The 12,268-nt window shown below is 45.2% G+C and overlaps 1 protein-coding gene across 1 annotated transcript in view; it reads right to left on the minus strand.

Annotated features, from left to right (window-relative positions):
- NMT2 (N-myristoyltransferase 2) overlaps positions 1 to 12,268 on the minus strand; it is a 188,454-nt gene that overhangs the window by 82,415 nt on the left and 93,771 nt on the right. The window contains 3 exon segments of the mRNA XM_029588818.1: positions 6,280 to 6,305; positions 6,307 to 6,363; positions 6,365 to 6,452. Coding sequence (XP_029444678.1) covers positions 6,280 to 6,305; positions 6,307 to 6,363; positions 6,365 to 6,452 — 171 coding nt within the window.

Below are 12,268 nucleotides of genomic sequence, written 5' to 3' on the forward strand. Positions count from 1 at the left end.
AAAAACTGAATTGGAAACCGCAACAAGCCAGAGTCTCTTTATGCAGTGCAACAAAGGAAAAAAAGAAACATCACCCATCCTTACAAAACAATCAAGAAATATAAAATCAGTAGCAGTAAAACCATACTAACAAAAAGAACAGATTATTTCAAACAGTGGATGAATGAAATATCCAATAATTAAAAAACTCATAAAAAATTTCTAGATACCAATAAAATATTTCAAAATAGCAGACACAAAGACCCAGTAATGAAAATAAGGATACAAACAATTTTTGCTCTGCATACCTGGGACTTTTGATATCTAGATGCCCTAAGATTGTTTTGAATTAGCAGGAGGGGGGATGGTTTGCTTGCAAATTTCTCCTCTCTCTCTCACACTGGCTCTCAATCGCTCACAAATACACGTGCTTTTTCTCTCTCACTTATATAGGCTCTTAATTACACACACACACACTGGCTTTCAATCACAGGTTTACACACACTGGCTTTCAATCACACACATACATGCTGTCTTTTTCTCTCACACACAGACTCATTTGCATGCTTACAAACATGCTCTCTCTTTCTCTCATTTACACACAGGCTCTCAATCACATACTCACATGCTCCCTCACCTAAACCAGCTCTCAATCACACACATACTCTCTTTCACATGTACAGGCTCTCTCACTCACAAACAAACACACAGGATCTCAAACACACATGCTTGCTCATTTACTCACTCTCCCCCCTCCCCAAACTAGCGGCAGCAGCAGCCTCCTCCACTTCTAAACCCTAAAGGCAGCAGCAATCTACTTCATTTTCAGCCCTCGCAGAGAAAGGGATCCCATCGACCACGGGGGTTGACGACGTTCTTTGTTTTTTCTCCGAGCCACGCAGCTCATTCCTCAGGCTGCGCCTCTCCTTTTCTTTCGGCCGACGCTGCCTGCACTAGCATGGTCTCTTCTTCCCGTGCATGCACCATCTGCTCACCACTTCCTCTTCTGGGCCACGGGGTGGGGGGCGGGAAGAAGAGAGCATGCCGGTGCCGCTGACTCCAGCTGTCCTGCCCGGGCTATCAGCATTTTAAGCCCAGGCGGACGACCATTTTGCTCGGGAGGGGGAGCAGCTGGGTCAGCGGGGGAACGGGAAGTGTGGCGACACACTTGTGTGTTCTTGGCGACACACCAGTTGAGAACCACTGTCCTAGAGCCCTATCATGAGGATTTCCTGACCCAGGATGACTGGTCAGAAGTACTGGACGAAAGGTGCTGAAGGGTCTCATGGTGGTCCTTCAACAGGACCACTGCGCCCCTGACATTATCTCTAAAGAGATTCTCCCCATGCAAGGCAAATCTGCCAGCTTCTCTTGGAACTCCGGGCAAAGTTCCAAGGCACGGAACCAGGCCATTCTGTGAGCTCCAATGCCCGCTGCTGCCACCCTGGCCGCCATCTCAAAAACATCATAGATGGATCTCATCTCGTGTTTACCCACCTCCAGATCCAGCTGTACCACAGCCGAGAAGGCATCCTGCTGCTTCTGGGGCAGGCGCTCCGACAGCTCCTGGACTTCATCCTCAAGTTCCAGTTGTATTGGGTCATATACAGCTGGTAGGAGGCAATATGGACAATGAGCATAGCTCCCTGGTAGACCTTTCTACCCAGGGCATCCAACGCTCTATGCTCTCGACCTGGAGGAGCAGAGGCATGGGTGCAGGAGCGCTTTGCTTTTTTGAGGGCAGACTCCACCACAACAGATTGATGTGGGAGATGGCACCTCTCAAACCCAAACATTTGTAAATCGCATCCGCCTTCCGACTGACTGGAGGAACGGTCATGGGATGTTCCCAGATTGAGCACCAGCTCCTTAAAAATGTCATGGACTGGGAGCGCCACTATTTCCTTTGGGGCATCCACAAACTAGAGGACTTCCAGCATTTTGTGCCGGGCAAGCGATCCTCAGCGAGGAGCTGAAACAGGAATGGCTTCCGCCACTGCCCAGACAAAGCCCACAAAGGAAAGGTCTTCTGGAGGGGACCTATGCCTCTCGTCCAGCGGAGACGGTTCTGAGAGAAGGTCGCCCGAGTTATCTGAGGAGGACTATGAGGTATCATCCCCCCATGGATGATAAGGGGCCTCCTCCTCGCTAAGGTCCCCTTGGGGCAGACATGGAGGGTCCCTGCCCAAGCCTCTTGGTTTAGGCACCAAGGGCATCGAGAGTACAGTCGGCACCACAATTCTATGGCCCGGGACTGGGGAACTAGCGGCCCCACGGGCAACATCAGCCGTAATCGACTCTTCTTTCTTGGAGGACCCGATGATGGGAATAGCTCTGGAGGAGGGCATCAGTGGCTGTTGGTGCACGGATGGTACCCCGGGCACCGGCTATGTCGGTAGTATGCCCAAAAAGATGACTAGACACTTGAGCAGGGTCACCAAGAGATGGCACAGGCTTCAGTACAGGCATGGGGACCAGCTCTGATGGCGGCTCGATACCCTGTAGGGCTCATAGCACCACCAGCTGAACCCTGCGATCCAACTCCTCCTGAAAATTCATTGAAGAAAGGATGGAATGAGGAGGAGGAGGAGGAGGAGGAGGCGGCAGCGTTTCCAGAGCCTCCTTGGAGGCTTGGTGCCCAGCACTGTCACCGGTGGGGAACGCCTGGGGCACACGGGTCTGATAGAGGTCGAGGTCACTTCGGTGCTGGTCGGCGCCCGCCGGTGCCGCACCTGTCCCAGTGCCATGTAGAGACAGCGACCGGTGATGATGCTTGCGGGACTTCCCTGAATGCTTGGCCCGGTCCTTCCCTGGCGCAGAGGAAGGTGAAGATCCCGGATGGCTTGGAATGTGAGGACACTGGAGATGGCCCTCTAGAGAGAGAGAGGGTCCCAATAGAGGAGTGGAAAGGGACAGTGCTATCTAACGGCTCCCCACGGTCTCCCAGTGTTGATGCCCCCTGATGCCAGAGTAGATGGATCAGACATTTTGGGTCTAAAAAGCTTCTCCATCTTATCCAGCTGGGTGCGACGGCCTTTGGGGTCATCTAATCGCAGAGCGTGCACCCCCAGATGTCAAGCGACGCCCTCAGGCAGAGAATACAAACCTCATGCGGAGCAGTGATAGGCATGGCCCGCAGGCATTGGGGGCATTATCGAAAACCAGATGTCATAAAAAACAGCCAGTGAGCAGTGGATGGCAGGCAGCCACTGGAGAGTGACACCCCCAGGAATAAACCGCAACAATGTAGAATTTTACACCTACGGTGCCGTGGGAAGGACAGAAAAGGCAGAAAATCAATCGGAAAATACTTTGAAAAAAGGAATGAAGAGCAGAGCTTCACTACTGAAAGGCAAACACTGCGTGGAAAAAAAGACTGAAGAGGGACCTTGTGTGGATGCACGGATAGTGACATGCTGGGCATGCTCACTGTGCCTGTCAAAGTTTCTAGAAACTTTGACAAACGTTTTCTGTGCTGGGCTCCATCTGAAGACGGCATGTGAGGACTACCATCCTGCTTGTTCTAGGACAAAAATATTTTAATAGCCTATATTGTTCTTACTCTTCAGAATTATCACTGAAGCTTTCCAGCTTATATTCTCCCACTCACCCAATTAAGTATATGTCAGGCCCTTCCGTTGGAAGAGCACTTCTCCGGAACAATTATAGCCCACTATTAAGTTGAGAAAAGCTGGTATACCAGCGAAGCGGTGAACAAAACCCACACAAACTCCCACCTTTTCTATAATCATAAAAAAAACTGTACTAGAATGGTTATAAGTTACAAAAACACAAATTAACTAGCATGTTCCAAAACTAAACAAAGTTGTTTACGATATTCCAAGAAGCTGCTTCTAAGGAAAGTTTCTGGAAAGAATACTGGTTCATATTTTTTTAGACCTGGGGCTATGAAATACAACTTAAAAAGTCAAAACAGGGTGTACTCGTGCAGGTAATCAAGTCCTCAGCAAAGAACAGTTCATTTCTTTAGCTAGAGCAGAATGTGAATCTGGTAGGTCTCTGATTCAGAAATTTATTTTTTTTTTAAAGACTTTGTAACAAAAGGCAGGAAGAAGCTGCTGAAAAGAGAAAATGACTCTTCACTAAGTACCATTTGCCTATGGGAGTGCAATGCTTCCAGAACTTGTACTTGTTGGGAATGCACTAATTAATCTGGAACCCAGAGTGCCAGACTGTGGGGAGTTTTCTAAAATGCAACTTGGACTTGTTCCATTCATGAATTCTTACTATAATATCTATAGCAAGTCATAGCTAGTTTAAATTTAAACAGTGTTACCTGAAAATTTTTCAAATAAAATATGCACTAAAGAGAAAACACTCATTACTACAGTGAAATAGTGAATGAACAGTAATTTAGAATTGGCTATTATGACAGTGGTTCAATTAGGATGAAGTTATTTTTTGGCTCATGCAAGCTATATCCAAGAATATACAAGCTGCTACTAAGCATTATGGATAGAAAAGAGGGGTCTTCTATTACACAGTTAGATGAAAGTTATTCACAAGGTGTCCCAGCTTCTCCCTTTCCTCTTCAGTTTTGTAGCATGAGCTAGCAGAAGAGAAGTGTTTGGACAGGTATTTTCTGGTATGGACCTGCTGTGCAGCAGGGTACAATGGGACAAAGAGAACAAGTCCGAACCTCTAGAATCTCTCTCAGTAAGTTTTATTTTCTGTTGCCAAACATTACCTTCTATGCAAAAAACATTACTATGGTGCTTCTTGTGGCAGCCTACTCTACAGTCACTTTCTGTGATTTGCTAGTACCATTCCCTGCCCTAAAAGGTTCAAGAAGCAAGAGCTGAAAATCAATTTTAGGTCACTCATTGTTGATGCAAAGCTCTACCCCACTAAGCCAGCTAAGTAGCCCAAAGGTTGTTTTAATTTATTACTAAAAACACAGATTTTTGTTCTTCAAAATGTTATAAATTACATACAGTACCCATGGCTGAACATCTGCTAATATCTGTCAAATTTTGTCAATTTTCATGCTGCACTCAAAAGTGGATTGGTGTATACCCTTCTGAATTTCACAGAATAGTTGCAATTGAAATTAAATACACTGGAAAGGGATAGCATTTACTCCTTACTATCTATGGTAAGAGTTTGCAAATTTCTTGGCCTTCAGACTGTACCTCTCAAATGGCCCTCCACAGAGACCAGAAGAGAAACAGGAGCCATGCAGATGTGGAAACACAAATGCCGGCAGCAGCAGTCAGGGGACAAAACCACTGCACGCTCTGTCCTTAATGGCAGCCAAATCTCCTACTCTCTCTCCGACACATGCTTCCTGTTAGATCGGAAGTGCAGAGCACAAAGCAGCAAGGAGGCAGGACCAACTGTGGGAACATGGAATGCAGCAGCACTTTTTTTGTCCCAATGTTGTCAGAGAGTAGTGAGAGGACTAGAAAGAGACAAGGGTCTGTAGGGGGGAGCAGATGTGAGAAAATCAGAAAGAAGTGTTAGGAAGGAGTAAAAGCCAGAAAGAGGGGAATTGTGGATCTGGGGAGGCTAAGAAAGAGCAACCCCCCCCCCCCCAAAAAAAAAAACAAACCAACAACAAAAAACAGAAGATGGGGTGGCTGAACAGGAACAGAGAATAAATCAACTGGGTCTGTATGGTAGGATCAGCTGAAGTCCAAGTGGGAACATAGGCACTTATGTAGCCAGGTTTGTCTGGCCTGATAAGCAGGGGACAAAGGAGTATCATGACAAAAACTGTCCAGGATAAAGACATATTTTACAAGTAGTCATGTTCTATGGCTGGGATATATTCTTAGTGTGGGCAGGAACAACTAGTCAGATTGGAAGAATCAGGTAGTCTTTTTCTGACATTGTTTATTATGTAACTGTGAGTGGTGGTGCTGGGGGAGACCTCGGAGGGTGAAAGAGCCAGATAGAAAAGCTGGGAGGAGGAAAGAGTCAGAGAATGGAGATGTGGGGCTAGGTGGGGAAAAGAGCAAGAAAAATGGGATGGGTAGATGTAAAGGTGAAAGCACAGCTCCAGAAATTAGGAGGAGGGAGAGAGAAAGAATGGGTGGGCTGTAAACTAGCAATGAATGTATTCATCTTGACAGCACCCCAAATACAGACATCACATTTAGTCCACCAATGGAGGACAACTGTTGCTGAATGGACCTCTTGTCCCACAAGTGTGTGATTCCATGATCTATGCGGTCTGGTTTTCAAAATATTTCTACTGCATAGGCCCTATAACAAAATCGGGCCCCATGTGGGAATTTTGGGGGCTACTCTTGCGGTGGTCTGTAGAGCCTGCAATACCGGCAAGTAGCCACAGGCTTAGGAAGGGACAACCCCCGCCGTGTACACGGCCTGAAATATCCCTTCCAGGTTTACTCTCCTCGTGAATTTCACGGATCAGTACGGGTGCCACTCGTTTCGACCGCAGCTTTTTATGAACACACAGAAAATTGATTTCTACCATCTTCTTCATGCTAACAGGAAAAGGGAAAAAAAAAGCATGAAAACATTAACACAATCAACAAAAAATTCACATTTCTGTAATTTATGCTGACAGAACTCCAGCTAATAGATTTTTTTAAGGGTACATTAGGATCTTTCCTATTTTAACTTGTAGTCATGAATTTTGAAAAGTGGATACCAAAAACCAAAACTGATGAGGTATCATAAGTTCTCAGTTTACAAAGGAAGAATATGCTGCAGCACAGCTGGATTCTGCAGAGTATTAACTTGCCTGTTTCTTGCCTCCAGCTTCTTTTTTGATCCTAAGTCATGGACCATCTTCCTACATTGTGTACATATACTTTTAAAAAATATAATAAAGAAATATTTTTAATATACTTGTGGTTGCTCTCATTAGGGCAGTGGCTCCTGTTTTGAAAATCTCCACGAGATCAGTCTCTTCTTGCTGTTCTTACTCCATTTATCAGCATCAGCGTAGAAGCAATACCCCTCTACTCTACCCCAATTTGTTTGAATTCATATGCTGAGATAAGCTATGTCTGGGGAGCTTTCAAAAACTTTAAATGCTCAACAGCACCCTCTGAGATGAAATAGAAACTAGAATTTTAAAATGTTGTCTCTCACAGACTTTTTGTGTAACGTGAACACTAAATTTCTCCACTACTACAGAGGTCTGGCTCCAGGATTCTCTTTTTTTGGGTGGTGGAATGGGGGTAAGGCAGCCAGGAAAATTGGAAGGGGTGTTGGAGAACAAAAGCAGGCAAGTTGGGGGTATGGGAGCCATTTAGAACTCCTTGAGGCTCTTAGGTTTTCAGTGCTCTCAGACACCACTTGAAGCAAATTTCTGGTAGGGTTCATACCTGGAGAAGTCCAGGATTTTGCATCGCATTGATAATCAACAATTATATATTAGCAGTTAAATCATGTGATGAGCAATGTTTCGATAGGCATATAGTATGTTAAACTTTTCAGCATGCACCTGCCATACAAAGAATTATATCATGCCTACACTCCAGTACCACAGAGCAAATGATAGAATAAAAATACGTACTAGCAGTTCAATAAGCACATGGGACAAACTACTACTATCACTACATAAACCATCAACTTATACAGCCAAGATACACAACTTTGGTCATTGAAGGCCATTAACAGGGCCAGTTTTCAAGTAAACAAGTTACACAAATTAAGATGATTCTATGCAAATATGCCAGATTAATATTCTGTGGATATCTTGAAAACCAGGTCCATTTGTAACCCCTACGACCATAGTTGTGCATCTTGTTTAGAGAAAGTGTACATATTTGGACATAACCAGCAAGACAGAGATGGTCAACATGTCTAACTTCAAAGAAACAAATCAATTTCTTTTTAAAAAGAATGGAACAATTTAATGCATTTAAATGGAGGTTTAAGACATTTTTTCTTCACATTCAAAATGCTACTTGAAAATTGGGCACCCTATTGTACCTATTTGAAAGTTGGGTACAATATAGTACAAAAAAATAAAAAAACAGTTTTTTCAGCTTTAGTATCTCTAGCTCCAGTTTAATGCTTTGATTGCTTATTTCATCCTTTTCCTGTGCTCGCTCCTTTGTTAGCTCTCCTCTTTCATTATCTACTATTAGCAGAGTTTGCTTACCTGCAACAGGTGTTCTCCAAGTACAACAGCCTAATAGGCCAACACATGGGCGACATCAGATAGAGCCCTGACACGGAAAACCTATGTCAAGGGGGCAAGATGGTGTGAGCCAGGCACGGAAATGCTGAGCTCCGTTACTTGTAACTTTTTCTTAAAAAATGCCTGCAAAAAAGAAAAGGAAAGCTTTGAATCTTTCCTTCAGAATCGTAGGTTATTACAACTCAGTGATTAATAACTTCCTACGTACCTGCAAAGACACTCGAAATGGGAGACGTAGTCTCCGCTGTGGGAACCAACGAGGGAGCGCTGGTCTCACCTGGAGAAGTCACTAAGTCCCCCGGATCTTCGTCTGCCCGAGATTGCTTCTTTCCCCTGCTACTCTCAGGCAGCTGTGTCGCAGAGCCATGTTGAGGCAAATGCGACACCAGCAGGAGGAGATCAGAGAGCAGAAGATGCCGAAGCTCCATTACAGCCCCCAGTGTGCCTTGAATCTTCGGGAGTGGAAGTTTTGACTTCTACGCCTCCATGTTGACCCCGACACGGGAGAGGAAGACACAGGTTTTGGAAGGAGCGACAGCTGCCATTGAAGGGGAAGTTCTACTGGCCGGAATATCTCCTGTGGTGAAAGTGGGTGAGTTTTTTCAGCGTCCCCGCTTTCAGATGCCCAGTAAGCCAGAAAAGATCATGTTGGAAGCTATATGGGACCTAATGGCAGCATTAGTGAAGTCGGTTGGGGAGTTTCAATACAAATTAGAAACTGTTGATCATAAGTTGGACATTTACGACACCAAGCTAGAGGAAATTAAGTCAACACTGGAAATAGTGGAAGCTGGATTGATGAAATCCCAAGAATGTAACGCTAAAGTTGTGAAGGACATTAATGTGGTTTCATGTAAGTTGGAGCATTTGGAGAACCATTCGAAACACTTAAATCTGAGATTTTTTAAAACTTCCCTAAGATAGTAGGTGAACTCCTTATATTACACTCAAAAAAATATTTCACGGAAATTTTGAAATTCTAGGAGGGAGAGATTCCCTCAGTGAATAAACTGTACCATCTACCTGTGTCAGCAAGGAATAGAGATATATTACAAAAGCAGTGTAAATAAAGGGAATCTGACCAAATTCTTGGAGGTCTCGTCAGCTGAATTCTAACGAATGTGCTACACTAATGGTTTCCTTTATTTCAGAAAGAGATATTGCTGAATTATGAAAAGAAATTTTAGAAATATAGAATTGCCCTTTCGGGGTTTACAGATACGTGTATTCCCAGATTTTGGCTCCTGTCACACAGGACAGGAGACGAGAAATTTCTTGCATTGAGGTCTCAAGTAGTTGCCATGGGGTTTCATATGTTCTAAAATATCCCTGTAAATGTGTCGTAAATCTCCAGAGTGCATTTATCTTTTTTACCCCGAGCAATTAAAATCCTTCCTTAATGCTAGGAGGATCGTTATTACCCTCCTTTAAGTAGCCTTAGTGAGAGGATCATATTTTAAATGAATGTCTTTATTTAACGTTAAGCCTGATTCTTGCATTTATTTTTCTTGGTTTTTTGACATCCCTTTATACTCTGCCCCCCTTGGCAAAATTTCTTTAAAGGGGAATGCAATAATGCTCGATTATGTTAAGATTTAAAATGTGTTATTTCATGTATTTGGTCTATTGCATTTCTATTTTCTTTGAGTGAAATTTATCATTGCTGTAATCTTTAAAATGATAAAAATAAAATTTAAAAAAAGTCAAAATTTCTAGAACTTTCACTTACCACACAGGGCATGTCCAGCATGTCCTATACCACATGGGTTCCCTCTTCAGTCTTATAACAAAGTTATATATGAAACAACAAATAGGAGAAACCCAACTCTGCGGGGTGGCGGGTGGGATTTGTGAGGACTAACATAACATCCTACTGTCTTCAGAGAACACCTGTTACAGGTAAGCAACTCTGCTTTCTCTCCAAGGACAAACAGGATGGTAGTCCTTGCAAATGGGTGAATACCTAGCTACAGGCTGCTCACCGACATAAAAGGGTGACCAACAGACACAACAATGATGCTGTTGGTAACAAAGGAGGGAGATAGCCTGAACCCAAATGGGCCCTAGGCAGGAAAAGAGTTGGGTTCTACACCTCAAAGATTTCAGAGGACAGATTGGTCAAACTTACTGTTATGTCAGCCATCTATATCCAAGCAATAGTGAGATGTGAGTGTGTGGAGAGAACGCCATGTTGCAGCCTTGCAGGTTTCCTCCATGGGAACTGCTTGCAAGTGGGCCACTGACACTGCCATGGCTCTGACAGAATGAGCCTTGACATGACCCCCAAGATACTGTCCTGCCTGGGCATAACAGAAGGAGATGCAATCTGTTAGCCAATTAGATATTGTCTGTTTGGCAACGGCAATACCCAACTTATTCCTATCAAAAGAAACAAAAACGTTGGGTAGACTGTCTATGGGCTTCTGTCTGCTCCAGATAGAAGACCAAGACTCGCTTGCATTCCAGTCCAAATTATGTAGGGCTCGTTTGCTTTAGTGTGAATGGGACTTGGGAAAGAATGTTTTCAGGATGATGGACTGGTAAAGATAGAAATCTGACAACACCTTAGGCAGGAACTTAGAGTGTGTATGCAAGATTACCCTGTCTTGATAAAAGTTAGTGTAAGGTGGATAAGTCACTAGGCCTGGAGCTCACTAACCCTGTTGCGCTGAGGTGACTGCCACCAAAAAATATGACCTTCCAGGTCAGGTACTTCAGGACACAGGTGTGCAAAGGCTCAAAAGGAGCTTTCAAATCAGCTGAGCTAACACCAAGTTGAGGTCTCAAGACACAGCAGGATACCTTAGGAGAGGCTTCAATTGAAGCAAGCCCTGCATAAAACTATAGGCTGTAACAGAGATGGGGCGTACCATCTATACCATGGTGGTATGTGCCAACTGCACTCAGATGAACTCTAATGGAGTTGGTTTTCAGCCAGCCTCCGATAGGTGTAGAAGGTGATCGAACAGTTTTTGTGTGGGGCAGGAGAATGGATCTAGGGCCATAGGGACCCTCATCCTTACTGAAACCAACAGGGGACAGGGTCGTAGGTACAGGCACTGGTGGAGCTGGATGGGAAGCTGCAGGGCTTGGCGTCTCAGCTGGCCTGGGTGGAGCTTCCTCTTGCGAGGAACCAGCAACAACCACTGTATCGGTAGGGGGATGCTGCTGTGCCCCTATGGGTACAAACGCCGGCCTGGGAACAGATGCCTGTTGGGTCAGTAACGCACTGATGAGCACACTGAGCTTCTCCATCAGTGGTTTTAAGATGGAAGGTACCAGTTTCGGTGCAGTTGGTGCTGCAGAACTGATGCCCTGCATCGCCCGCTTGACCACCAGTTGGACTCGCCACTCAAGCTCCTTCTCGAACACTGCAGATGCCAACACTGACTGGGAGGAAGGAGGGGTGGCAGGATCCTCTTTGGAACAGAGTAGGATCAGTGACTGGCATCAGGAGAGAATGTCACGGACGCCTGGCACCAATGGAGGACAGGCACTGCACACTGCAGGAGTAGCTTTGGGGTTATCAAAGCATGAGCCGGTGCATCCCCATGACTGGCATCGTGCATTAACGAGGTCTGATGCTTCATCGGCTTCCCTTGATGCTCGACACAATCCTTCCCTGGTGCAGAGGGCCGATGACAAGGAACTAGATGTTCGCAGCCTGGAGAAGCATGACTGTGGTCAGTTTCTGGCACCCCTATCTGCATACGGCACACCGGTCTTGCCGATGTCAATGGCTTAGTGTCCACTGTTGCGGCTCCAAGTCCTTTGATGCTGATGCAGATGGTACCGATGGCTCGGTCCTTCTCTGACCCGAAGAACTGTTCCATCTTATCGAGCCAAAGACAATGTCCCTTTAGGCTCTTCTGTGCGCATATGTGGCAACCTATGATGTCAAATGATGTCCCCCAGGTAGAGAATACATACATCATGGGGTCCATGATAGACATGGTCCTTTGGCACAGAGGACATCGCTGGAAACCAGACGCAGTCATGATGGGGCAAAATAAATGGGACGCATGATCAAATCGATGGCGGCTGAGGCTGGTGGGGACCAAAGCACCGCTGCCGCAGTGATCTCAACACAAAAGGAAACTTACCGATAAACAAAAACCCTGACTAAGAATGCTACAGGAAGAATCA

Source organism: Rhinatrema bivittatum, chromosome 2, assembly GCF_901001135.1.
Source record: "Rhinatrema bivittatum chromosome 2, aRhiBiv1.1, whole genome shotgun sequence".
NCBI classification, from domain to species: domain Eukaryota; kingdom Metazoa; phylum Chordata; class Amphibia; order Gymnophiona; family Rhinatrematidae; genus Rhinatrema; species Rhinatrema bivittatum.